Genomic DNA, 11,769 nt, shown 5'->3' with positions numbered 1-11,769 from the left:
CGCTACACACAGTTTCATTTATTAGAGAAGGTGGTATTATGGAACCCATTTTCATTATAGTGAATTGTAAACAAGGTATCATAACTACACCCATATTTTTTGTACGTAAAGTACTGGTAACTATTAAACTAAATGTTCTTAATAGGATTTTTCGCTAGTGTAACTATAAGTATGGTTTTTGAAGGCTTCTGTACAATACAAAAAGTCAGAAAGTAGGCTTAGGGAAAACCGGGTGGTAATATGGAACTTTACTATATGTTTACAAAAAATGCTTTAATGTATCCAAGAAAAATAGGAAAGTACAAAGAATGTTAAATAATTACAAAATTATTTACTCCAATGTATTTTATCGCAATAATGATTTAATAATAATAATAAAGAAATGTACAAAGAAGAAGCTAATCATTTACAAAAATCACAAATATAATGCTCCTATAGTGTTAGGTATTTATTTTTACTTTTTTCATTTTCTTTCTATTTTTTCATTCATCTACCACATACTTTTACAAAAGTTAGACGGGTTCCATATTAAAAGCACCAATGGGGTCCGTATTTTACGTATCGCCATCTTGAATTAACTTATGTCTGTCAAGACCAAACTTTAAAAAAACGTGAACATCACACAGATTAATATGTATTGTACCACTAAGTCTCTGGAACGGAATACATGCACCAGTGAACCTACAACTACACGATTTATATTTTATAAATAACTAGCTTACCGTCGCGCATTGCTGCGATCTCAGAAGAAAGGAAATTCAAGCAAACTCGTTATGATAAAATTCAATTTACATTTTATTATTTTTATTGAAACTTATTATTATTATTCATTTTCATCGGGAAAACATTTCAGTGTCGTTTCAATTCTATTTATTTATTGGAGTGCTTTTGGATACACGATATTTTTTGTTTTTCCGTCTGGTGCGTACACGAATAAATCGGAAGATTTTTCGACGCGTGAGCCTGCCACATACAGTTGTCCATGCGAGAAGCACGGATTCTCCAAATTTAGCCCACACACTCGCTGCGATTGTCAGAAGCGCGATATTCCCCATTTTTATATATTTTTAAATCGTTTATAATTTTAATTATTTAATTGCTCCTTCCTCTTTTCCTTGGCATGTTGTGAAATTTCTGATAGTTGGATAATAAACCGTTTTATTGCAATTTGTCTTTTTAAATTATTTTGAGTCGATATTAAAATTTGGAAAAAGGGGGATAGCTAGATCGGTAAAAAAGGCGAATTTCTTCCTACAACTTCGGTTGTTGTTTGGGATACAGTTAAGGTTTTAACGAAGTTCGAGCGAATACATAATTAGCAAAAAAAAAAAAAAAAATTGAAATAAAGTGATTAAACAAACATTATTACGAATTTCGTAAATAACAAATGCATATATAGAAATATTTTTTGAAGGGGGAAATGGTCTTCACAATTTGAAATGGATGGAACAAAAACACTGTGCTCGAATGCTCGTGTAAACGCGCGCCATCTATCGTAGGATAAATGTACTTCGCGGGAGGGTATTAAAAAACTTTCCAAAGTTTCATGGCAATCGTACTATGCCACAAACCTTCGCTGGAGTATATTAAACAACTTCCCAAAGTTTCATGGCAATCGGATAAACGGTGTGGTAATGCATGAAGGACATACACACACACACACGCAGACAGACACACATACATTCATTTTTATATATATAGATTAAATTCACTTAGCATTCAAAACTTTCGAATTTCGAAAAACACAAATATGCTAATTCACTACGGACAACCGTTTAACTGAAGGAAAACGGGTTTTCCCCTTGCTATAGATGTCTGCCTAGTGCAGTTCAGCCACAATCCGCTACAGTTCGCCTTTATTATCAGTTTGAAATGGAGGGGTTCCATAATACCTGCAGGGTTCCATAATACTACCTTCTCCCTTACTATAAATGATGTCGAAGTCAGTATTTTTTGCATAAAATCTCTTAACAGCTGGGAAATTTACCGATTTTATCACATGCAAAATTTTTCTCATTTCTTTTCAAATATGCTCTTATAATGAAATATGTGAGAAGACTTCTATGGCGAATATACAATACCTCGGGGACGATAAAAAAAACTCAATGACATCTATCAAGGTTTCACCCTGATAACATATAATTCAACTTTCTAATCAAAGAGAAAATCATGCAATGTGACACCTGTAGCATCAACGAAAGTACAGTAGTAGTATTTTTTTCTTTTTTATTGTTTCCTCCCTGTGGGCACTAAGAAAGCCTCTTTTAGCAAGTCCATTATGGGTTCAACCAGGCCCACAATGGGGCGGTCGGATGGTGAGAGACGGAACACGACATATCTGGACGGACCAACCCCCGAAAAAGTCCTAGGGATTTTCGACCCGTTCGGATTCGATCCCGGGTTTCCCAAAGCGGTAGGTTGTCATCTTGACTGCTCGGCCATCCGACCGGCAAAGTAGTTCTTTGTTTAGTGGAGCACCCAGATAAGGCTAAGGAACCTTGGCATCCTCCAAAGAAAACCGGAAAACACACACACACACACACACAAAATATTAATTACGAAAAGATTTTTGGAAAACTTAATTTATATCGTGTGTGTCTTCTATTTCTATACTACTTATGAATTAACTGTCACATAAGGTTGGACTTTTATTGAATTCGCAATAAAAAGCTTTTTTATCCGTTTAATTCGGCTTCCCCAAGATTAAATCCTGAGTGAGCCACTCTGTCGATTCAGTGTCACGTGCGTATGTAGATTACGATTATACAGATAGCACTTTGAAAGTACCATCTGTACAATCGCAATTATACACACACGTGACAACTTGTTTTTCCCAAGCGATTAATGGAATCAATATTTAAAAATTATTTGATGAAAAGGATTCAGATTTGTTTTAAATTGCTTGCACTTTATTTTTTAGTTTGACATTTCCTTTAACTCATAAATAAGTAGCATTTTAACCCTACCGTTACTCTTGATAACGGTAAAAGGAAACAAACCATAAAAATGATGGATGTAATGACGTCATTTCCGGTTTTACAGCTATTACATAAAACATCGTCCTAGTATGAAATTAGTAAATCATTTCCTCCGATTTTTGCGGTTGTTTTGCAATAACCTTATATTTAAAAAAATAAAATAAACGAAAAAATAAATAAAAGTAGCACATAAGGTAAAACTAATTTTTTTTTATTTCGAAAATCAACCATGCACGAAATAAAAACTACTCGTGTTTAGTGGCGACACCATTTGGATATGACCGTAAAACGAAAATATTTATTTTTGATTTTTCGTTCCGAATATTACGTTATTATTAATTTTATGCGAGTAAAAATTAAAAATAAAATAAGTTTAATCACTGATAATAGAAAACAACCGTAAGATAAACACACATAGATATCGCCAATGTCATGACAATCGGATAGCTTGTCAGTAGGATCCGGTTGTCATGACAATGACGTGAGGCCAGTAAACAAAGTCAACGTCAAAAGCAGAAATAATGAAAGGATCGTAGCATTTGGTAAGATCTGTGCTACGAAGGCGGTCTTACATTCCAAAGATGAATTCTTTCTTAAGTTTATGCCTGTTCATCGGTTTATGTCCACTTTTTGTTTTGACAGTTGTTCCTCCGGTAAGTTAATTAATACGCGAGGCGAACATTTCATTGTTTACTATTTAATGTGTCAATTCACTTTTTGTATAGTTATAACTGATTTATTTTAAACTGATTTCTCACGTGCGCGCATTTTATTTCAATTAATTGTTTATTACTTGGCGTTATTCGCACAATCGCTTATGAATACAACTATTATTATTCTGTTACAGACGCATTTACACTACAAATCCATTCAAACATAATTGGCTTTTTTCTTTGTTTTTTTATTACATGTACAGTACATTAATATGAGCGAGAATTTAAAGAATTGGATATGTAATTAACTGAGTTACGTTAGCAGAAATAAAAATAATTTTGGTTTAGCATATAATAAATATTCTAAAATGATTAAAGATAATGCTTAATGCGATTCGGCCTGGAAGTTACTCCATGCTGAATCACATTAAATGTTATTTTTAATGATTACAATTTCCTGTATTAAATAATTCTGTATCAGATTTAAATGTGTTTTTTAGCTAAATGCAAAATTAATCAGAGAAAATGATTAGTTTTGATGTACAGTTTACTTTAAGAATTGATATAATAGCTTTAAAAAGTGTATTACTAGAAAATTATTGTTGTAAAAATTATTCTGTAACAAATAATTTAAAAACTAACTGACAGTTACAATATGTTGTTTTAATTTTGATAAAATGTTTTTATTTGAAGTAATGTATGTAGTAAATAATTCTATATGCTTGTTTTTATTTAGATTTATAAGTAAAAGAAACAACTTACGATATATAGAAAAGTTTAACAATAATTTTGAATATTGAACTTTTCAGATTCCTTTGTGGTTAAACTATATTAATAAAAATATTTAGGGTTTTCTGTTAATCAGAAAAGTTAAATATAGTATTATTATATATAAAACATTTCTTTAGTAATATTTTTTTTCAGTGTGATATTAGAAATTATCAAAATATTGCTATGATCTTAAAACAGACTAAAGTAGAATTACTATTTTTTATATTTCAAAACATATACTTCCATTGCTTAAATGGTGATTCATAAATAAATATTTACATCTATATGATATGTTATCGTATAGAAATGAACAATCGTATGAGCTTGTGATTGCAGTAAATCAATTATAAATATAGATTTAAAATATTTTGTATTCTGATAACTGAAAATTGAATTATCAGAAGAGACTATTAATTTAGTTTATGGAATATATGTAATGTAAGTTGATAATAGTCATGAATGCTTTAATATGCTATAATCATTTATTGCAGATGATTGACTTCAAAGTGTGGATAATATGATTTATTAATGATAAAAGTTAAAGTATTCATTGCAAATTGCTGAATCATTCTATTTGTAACTTTATTAAAGAGGAATGAAAACAGTTTCCAAATTATTCAGTTTCGTAAAACAATTTCAAAGTTTTACAAAACATATTACAATAGAACTCCAATTATCTGAACCATACTTTCCCTACTTTATCTTTCCCATCGATGTTACACTGCAATTCTCTTATGTTGTGTGACTGCATGATCAGTCACGCTTATTTGCTGTGACAGATCCAAATGATCAGTAGGATGCTACTCATACATTGATGAATAAATAAATACAGTACATATACAATACTGTGCTGTTACCTTGTAATTTCATTCTTTACATGTTAATCCACTTATCTGAATTTTTGATTATCTGAATCACCTGCAGAATGATCAATTCGGTTAATTGGAATTCTACTATATATAATTTTTAGTTTTTAATGATGGGAAACTGTCAAGATGTTAAACTTGTATAGAACTTTGATAATTTCATAACAGATAAGACATTTAACTGATGATTAATAAATTTTCAAGGATAATGATATGATTATTAAATTTCCAATTCACAAAAAGAGGAAAAGTCATTAATTAAAGACAATTTTGGTATAATGGAAACAAAATGAATGCTTCCTTGAAATTTACTGGGTGATATTACAAAGTTTCAAACAGGGTGAACAAAATCATGTCCCCACATGATTTTGTTCACCCTCTTTGAAACTTAATAACTCCTATGTTTTTTGTCATAAATTTCTGAAATTTTGCAGGGAGGTTTGTTTATTAGGGGGATTGATGTTATTAAATTTTGGTGATTAAAGGTCAAGGGGGTGGTGAGATAAAGATTGTATATGTCATCTCTCAGTAGAGTCAGAGTTAATGATGATTTTACTTGTTATTAACATTTACAATTTTTTATAAAACTCATCCCTATCCTCAAAATTAAGCTTTTGCCATTTTATAATAGTTAAAAATACACTGGTGGAAATTGAAAGTGTTATACCCAGATGGAATTTGGTGGAAATTCACGAAACTTGGTAAACATGTACCAGGGGCATACCCAGAAGAAATTATCACAAAATGAAATGAATTAAGCAAGATTTTATTGCTGTTTGGTACATGTTTCAGTAAGTGGTATGCTCACTTTGAGCATGGATACACTCTTGGATCCTTGCAGGCATTGAATCAATAAGTGCTTGAATGTCTTGTTGGGGTATGTCTCTCCATGCCTGCACAACTTATGCAGTCAGTTGTTGTACAGTGCATGCTAGATGGCTATGAGATGAAATCAGTCTACCCATGGCATTCCAGACATGCTCTATAGGGGATAAATCTGGAAGGCCATGCCAATCCATAATTGCAACACTTTGCAAGGCCTGTCTTGTGATGGCAGCAGTATCAGGACGGGCATTATCTTCTTGGAAGATACAGTTTTGGATGGTGTTAATGAAAGGTATGACTACGGATGGATCACCCTATCGACATACTGGCAGAGGTCATTGTGCTTTTAACAACCACCAACTCAGTCCTGCTCTCGTAATTGATTGCCTCCCAAACCATGACACCAGGAGTTGGATCTGAGTAACACTCTGAAATTACAGCAGGGTGGGCTCTTTCTCAAGCATGCCGGCAGACATGTTGCTGACTATCACATTGGCCTAAACAGAATCAGCATTCATCACTACACACAACTGTACACCATTCATGTGTCTAGTTAAATCTAGCAGCACACCACTTTAGCTATTGTTGGCAATGAAATCTGGTTAAGGGAACACATTGCTTGATGCTGGGCTGAGATCTCGGACCCCCATGCAATCAGTTTACAATTGTCTGTGGGGCGACTCTGGCAGTAACTACTGCTCGGATCTGTGCTGCCATTGCCCATCTGTCAGCAACTGCCATCCGCACAATATGGTGGTCTTCATGTGGCGTCATCCTTCTGTGTGGACCTGTGCCAGGTCTGCAAGTACTGGACCCTTCCTGCATTCATCTTGTGACCACTCTTTGTACTGACATTGCAGTATTATCAGTCCTTTGGGAGATTTCACGATATGATGCTCCCATTTCTGAAATGCCAATTATCCGACCTCTTTCAAAGTCAGACATTTGGGTGTACGGAGTTCTCACTCGTCAATATGGCATAGCTGGTTACCAACTATCTGTGGACCAAAAAAATTCATGTTCCCTAACACAGTTCACAACTTATAAACTAAACACTATAGAAATTTTGCATAACAAATGTCTCCATAATTTCCATACCACTGTATGTACTGTACTTCATTTAATTTTTGATCATTCAATACCCTTCAAAAAAAGATTCTTTTGCCCCAATTTCATATGTCTTTGACTATACTGAGTGGGTGTAACACTTTCAATTTCCACCAGTGTATAAACATTTTAAAAAATAAAATATCATAACAGATGGTGCCACCAAATGTTGCTGGGAAACTTAAGCAATGCATTGCTGGATTTTTTTTGTGGTCATAAGGTGTGATAATGAGTAAAATTTATTTCAGGATTTTGACTCAGTATGGAGATGGTTGTTGAGGTGTATTTTGCATCCAGAAATTTAAGGAGGGCAGGGGCATTGTCTGTGATGAGAACTGACTGAGTCAACCAACAACCATTGCAACAGACATAATCAAAGCACAAAGTGATATATGAATTAGGGAGTCCCAGAAAATCACAATTGATGACATCTCTGCCAAATTCACATGTGCCATGGTTGTTGCATACAATGTTGTGATATGACTTCAGTTCCTCTGATACCCCCACCAACTACAAACTTTACTGTAGGCTATTTAAAGTCGTTGTAGTAATGTTTCTTACTTGTTAGTGGCTTAGAAAATACTGAATGGGAATGTTAATTATTTGCAATTAAAATTTAAATGTGTATATGTCATTTCAACTTGAATAACTTTTCATGTCAATGACAAGATTTTCCCAGCTTAAGTAATATAAGCCTGTATTCTTAAATTTATTTAGTTTTACCTTGTTTTATGCAGGCCTAAATAAGGCTAGACCTTATATCATTTGAAATAAACTCCACTCTCATAGTTGTATTATGTATGACTAAACTTCTAATGAATGGAAATGGATCACTGATGGCTGAACAGTTAAGGTGTCAGCCTACCACTCTGGAAAACAGGGAATGAATCCAGACACAAATAAAAACCTCAAAGAATTTTTTAGAGAGGGTCTGTCTTGGATATGTTGAGTATTGTCTCTTACCACTAGCCCCATTGTAAGCCTGACTGATCCCATAATGGGCTTGATTAAAAGTCTCTCTTAGTGCCCACAGGACAAAGAATTTAAAAGAAATGAATGGAAATGATTTTTCATTTCACAAATATAACTTTGCAATAGTATTTTATATATTCCATCATATATGATGAGGAAACAATTAATTTATTATATTTTTTATACTTTGATTTTAATTAATTATTATAAAAAATATTTTTAAGTATAAATTGTAGAATAATATTGAAAATATGATTATATATTTACTTTTATCAAAAATTTTTTTACAGAAGAAATATAACTTTTATTTTGTTTATTTATATAGACTGGTCAGTGTGTGAAAGATGCATACCCACCACCTTTAAAGTAAGATATGAATAATTAATAAAAAATAATTTTTTAAAATTATTTATTGTAAGGATTATAATACTTTCTCTATCTTATAAAAATAATTATTTATGAAATACAATGATATTATTTATTATTCAGTCATTAGTCAACAAAATCATGATTTATTATTCATTAAATTTAAAAATTTATTTACATGTTTAAATTGAAATAAATAAATGACTAACTTGAAAAATATTTGTCATCATACATCAATTTATTGATAACAAATAAAAAAAAATTCTTATTTTCAAACTTTTAAATGTTTTTTTTCTTTCTTAATTTGATTAGAATTATATAAATTTTCAGGAAAAGGTTAATAAATATGTAAAATAATTTTCAAATATTTTCTAAACTTATCTTGAAAAAGTAAAAAACTTAATTGATTGGATTCACTTACTTGCTGACAGACATGTCTTGTCATAGCTAATGCTGATGTCATATAGAGAAAAACAACAATAGGAATTGACATTATATATATATTTCCCACATCCACATCTTTATTATATTAAGATAAAAGCAAGGTATAATGATTTATTTTAATTAAATTTATATCAAAATTCAATAAATCTGTAGAATGGATTAGTTCTTTTTCTGACATATGAACTTTGATAATTTATTACATATAAAATATAATTTTTAAAGTTATAAATCATAAATATGACTCTTGGAATGATATAAATGCAAAATGTATTAAATAAAGAATAATGGTTTCTATACTGGGAAAAAAGTACCAAAACGAAATCTAGTACTGTTTGTTCATTAGGAAAAAAGGGAAATAGAGTGAAAGCATTATAATGATGTAGAAACATCAAATGATTGCCTAAATAATCAGTTTCTATATACTTAGCAGGCTTTGCAATATTTATTATACTTATAAATTTAATATTATATCTTCATTATAATAAGTAATTTTACTAAAAGAGATCAATTTATTTTATGTAGTTTCAAATTTCATAATATTTTTACACACAGTTTTATTACAGAATTAAAATATTCATTTCAAATATCAGATTCATTGTAATTACAAGTAACAAATTTTGATTTATTAGGATTCTGAAAGTTAAAAACATATTGAGAAATTTAAATGTTGAGAAGTTTATATATATATATATTTATTTATTTNTTTCGAAGTGTTCGAATTAAATTCGAACATAAAACTCGAATATTCGTTCGATTATAGAACGATTGTAAACGTTCCAGAAACGTTGAAAATAGTTCGTTTGACTGGACGTAAAAATTCTCTAATTGGTCTGGAAACCGGGGAACCTAATTCTTGCATTCTGTGAAAACGGGTAAGATTGGCTATAATGTTGTTATCTTAATCTTCACTATCGTTACTTTTTGCCCAGCAAAGTGGGTCCTTTCAGCTAGTACCATATAATAACATTTTGCTATTTGGCATGTAATTCACTGAATATGTTATCATGAAATTACAAAGTTACATTTTAAAATAATTTAATAATAATTTAAATTTATTTTATACAAATTAATATATATTAAAGCAAATTTTTCAATAATTAATTTAATAGTAAAACTAAAATAGCTTCTAATCAAATTATTCATATTATTTTTTTTAAACTTAAAAAAAAGTTATATTATTGAATTTTCCATATTTATATTCATGTTATATTATTATTTATATCATCCATTAAATGTATTAATTCTCATATTTTAATTAGGAATAAAGTGCCAATTTATGCTATAAATTTGGATTTGCCACCTGAATTAAGATGGAATAAACTTATAGCTGATAAAAGAAAAGAGGTAATTATGATTAAAAAAAATTAAGTTTTAAATAAAAAGTAATTATAAAATTTTGTATACAATTTAATGTCTTTTGAAACGTTGTGCAATTGATTGTTGAGAGTTTGTTAAACAAAACCTGAAAATTATAAACATCACAAACTTTTATCTGATATTCAAGGATGACAACTATCCAAAGTTTATTATTCTCATGTGAATAATTTCCTTGAACTATTTATTTATATTTATAATAAAAAAATAAAATATTTGAAAGCAAAAATAATTAATTTGTATATTTATTTATATATTTCAGTTAAATGCAACCATAAATGTAATCAAGAATCTAACAAAGTCTGTTTTTAATGGAAAATTCATTTGGCTTGTGGACCATGGTTTGGTATGCTTTTTTCCCTTCATAACTATAAATTAGTAAAAAGAACAAATACTTATAAAAGTATATTTTCATATCTTTATGCATATTTAGGATTTTAGATGTTTTCATATTGTACAAAATAATGGGACTATAGAGAAATATTTCAATCAAATAATTAAAAATGAACTAAATAGATTTAATTAAGTTTCTAATGTACAATATATGAAGTTATATTAGACAGTATTCTATGATACACCCCATTCTTTCAAGTTTAACAATTTGCTTAAACACGACAAAAATTCTATCTATAAATTTATATTTATGTATATAAATGCAAATAACAAATCTTAAAGAAAATAGTTACTTGTTTCTTAGATGAAAAATCTATCTCCAAGAATGCATTTCAATACTTTTCATTTCTTTGATTATTTCATTCTTGATATTCTTGCCTCTTTATTAATTAATTAATATTTACAAGAAATATTTACTTCTTGTCTGACAAGGACCTTACGGTCTTGGAAATTCAGTTCATGATGAGACTTTGCAGGTTAGTAGTATACCTCAAGGGTGTCCACCAAGAAGAATTGTAAAGCACACTAGCCAGAAGATTTCAAGAAAAAGAGCTCTAAAGTTTTACGTGCAGCTCATATACTGGTCGATTTTACACTATGGCAGCACGGTGAAATGGCTGAGTCTGCAGCAAACTTGCTTGCCATGCAGGCTATTTAGATTCGATCCTACCTTTAGCTAACTTTTTTTCTTTTTTTTAAATTATAACACTTATAAATAATACAGTAGAGCCTCAAAAACTCTGCACTCGATAACCCGGCACTCTGGATAACTCGGCCACACCCTGGCAGGGCAAAAAAATCTTAGTTAATTAATTTTCATTATAGACAGCTTTATGCCTCATAAAGTATTTTTCTAAGGTCTGTCTTATCAGGTAAATTACTGTACACAGTGTATTCATTAATTTTCATTTTCATGTAGTAAAGGCTCTATGCCTTCATAAAGGACATACTTTTCCTTTGTTTAAGGGTATTTGGGCAGTTTATTCTCTGTTGTATTCTCAAGTAAACAATACATACAAG

At 30.4% G+C, this 11,769-nt stretch overlaps 1 protein-coding gene across 1 annotated transcript in view; it reads left to right on the top strand.

The window, feature by feature from the left end:
• The first annotated feature begins 3,405 nt into the window (after nucleotides 1-3,405).
• Nucleotides 3,406-11,769, top strand: part of LOC111623012 (acid ceramidase-like) — a 22,261-nt gene continuing 13,897 nt past the window's right edge. Inside the window, exons 1-4 of the mRNA XM_023365492.1 lie at nucleotides 3,406-3,631; nucleotides 8,498-8,538; nucleotides 10,242-10,326; nucleotides 10,619-10,702. Coding sequence (XP_023221260.1) covers nucleotides 3,560-3,631; nucleotides 8,498-8,538; nucleotides 10,242-10,326; nucleotides 10,619-10,702 — 282 coding nt within the window. The 5' untranslated portion in view covers nucleotides 3,406-3,559. The remainder of the gene's footprint in view (nucleotides 3,632-8,497; nucleotides 8,539-10,241; nucleotides 10,327-10,618; nucleotides 10,703-11,769) is intronic.

The sequence above is a fragment of the Centruroides sculpturatus genome, unplaced genomic scaffold, assembly GCF_000671375.1.
Source record: "Centruroides sculpturatus isolate CEXI.00-Female unplaced genomic scaffold, Cexi_2.0 scaffold343, whole genome shotgun sequence".
In the NCBI taxonomy this organism is placed as follows: Eukaryota; Metazoa; Arthropoda; class Arachnida; order Scorpiones; family Buthidae; genus Centruroides; species Centruroides sculpturatus.
The sequence above is the reverse complement of the archived record's forward strand: the minus strand, read 5'-3'. Positions and strand labels throughout refer to the sequence as shown.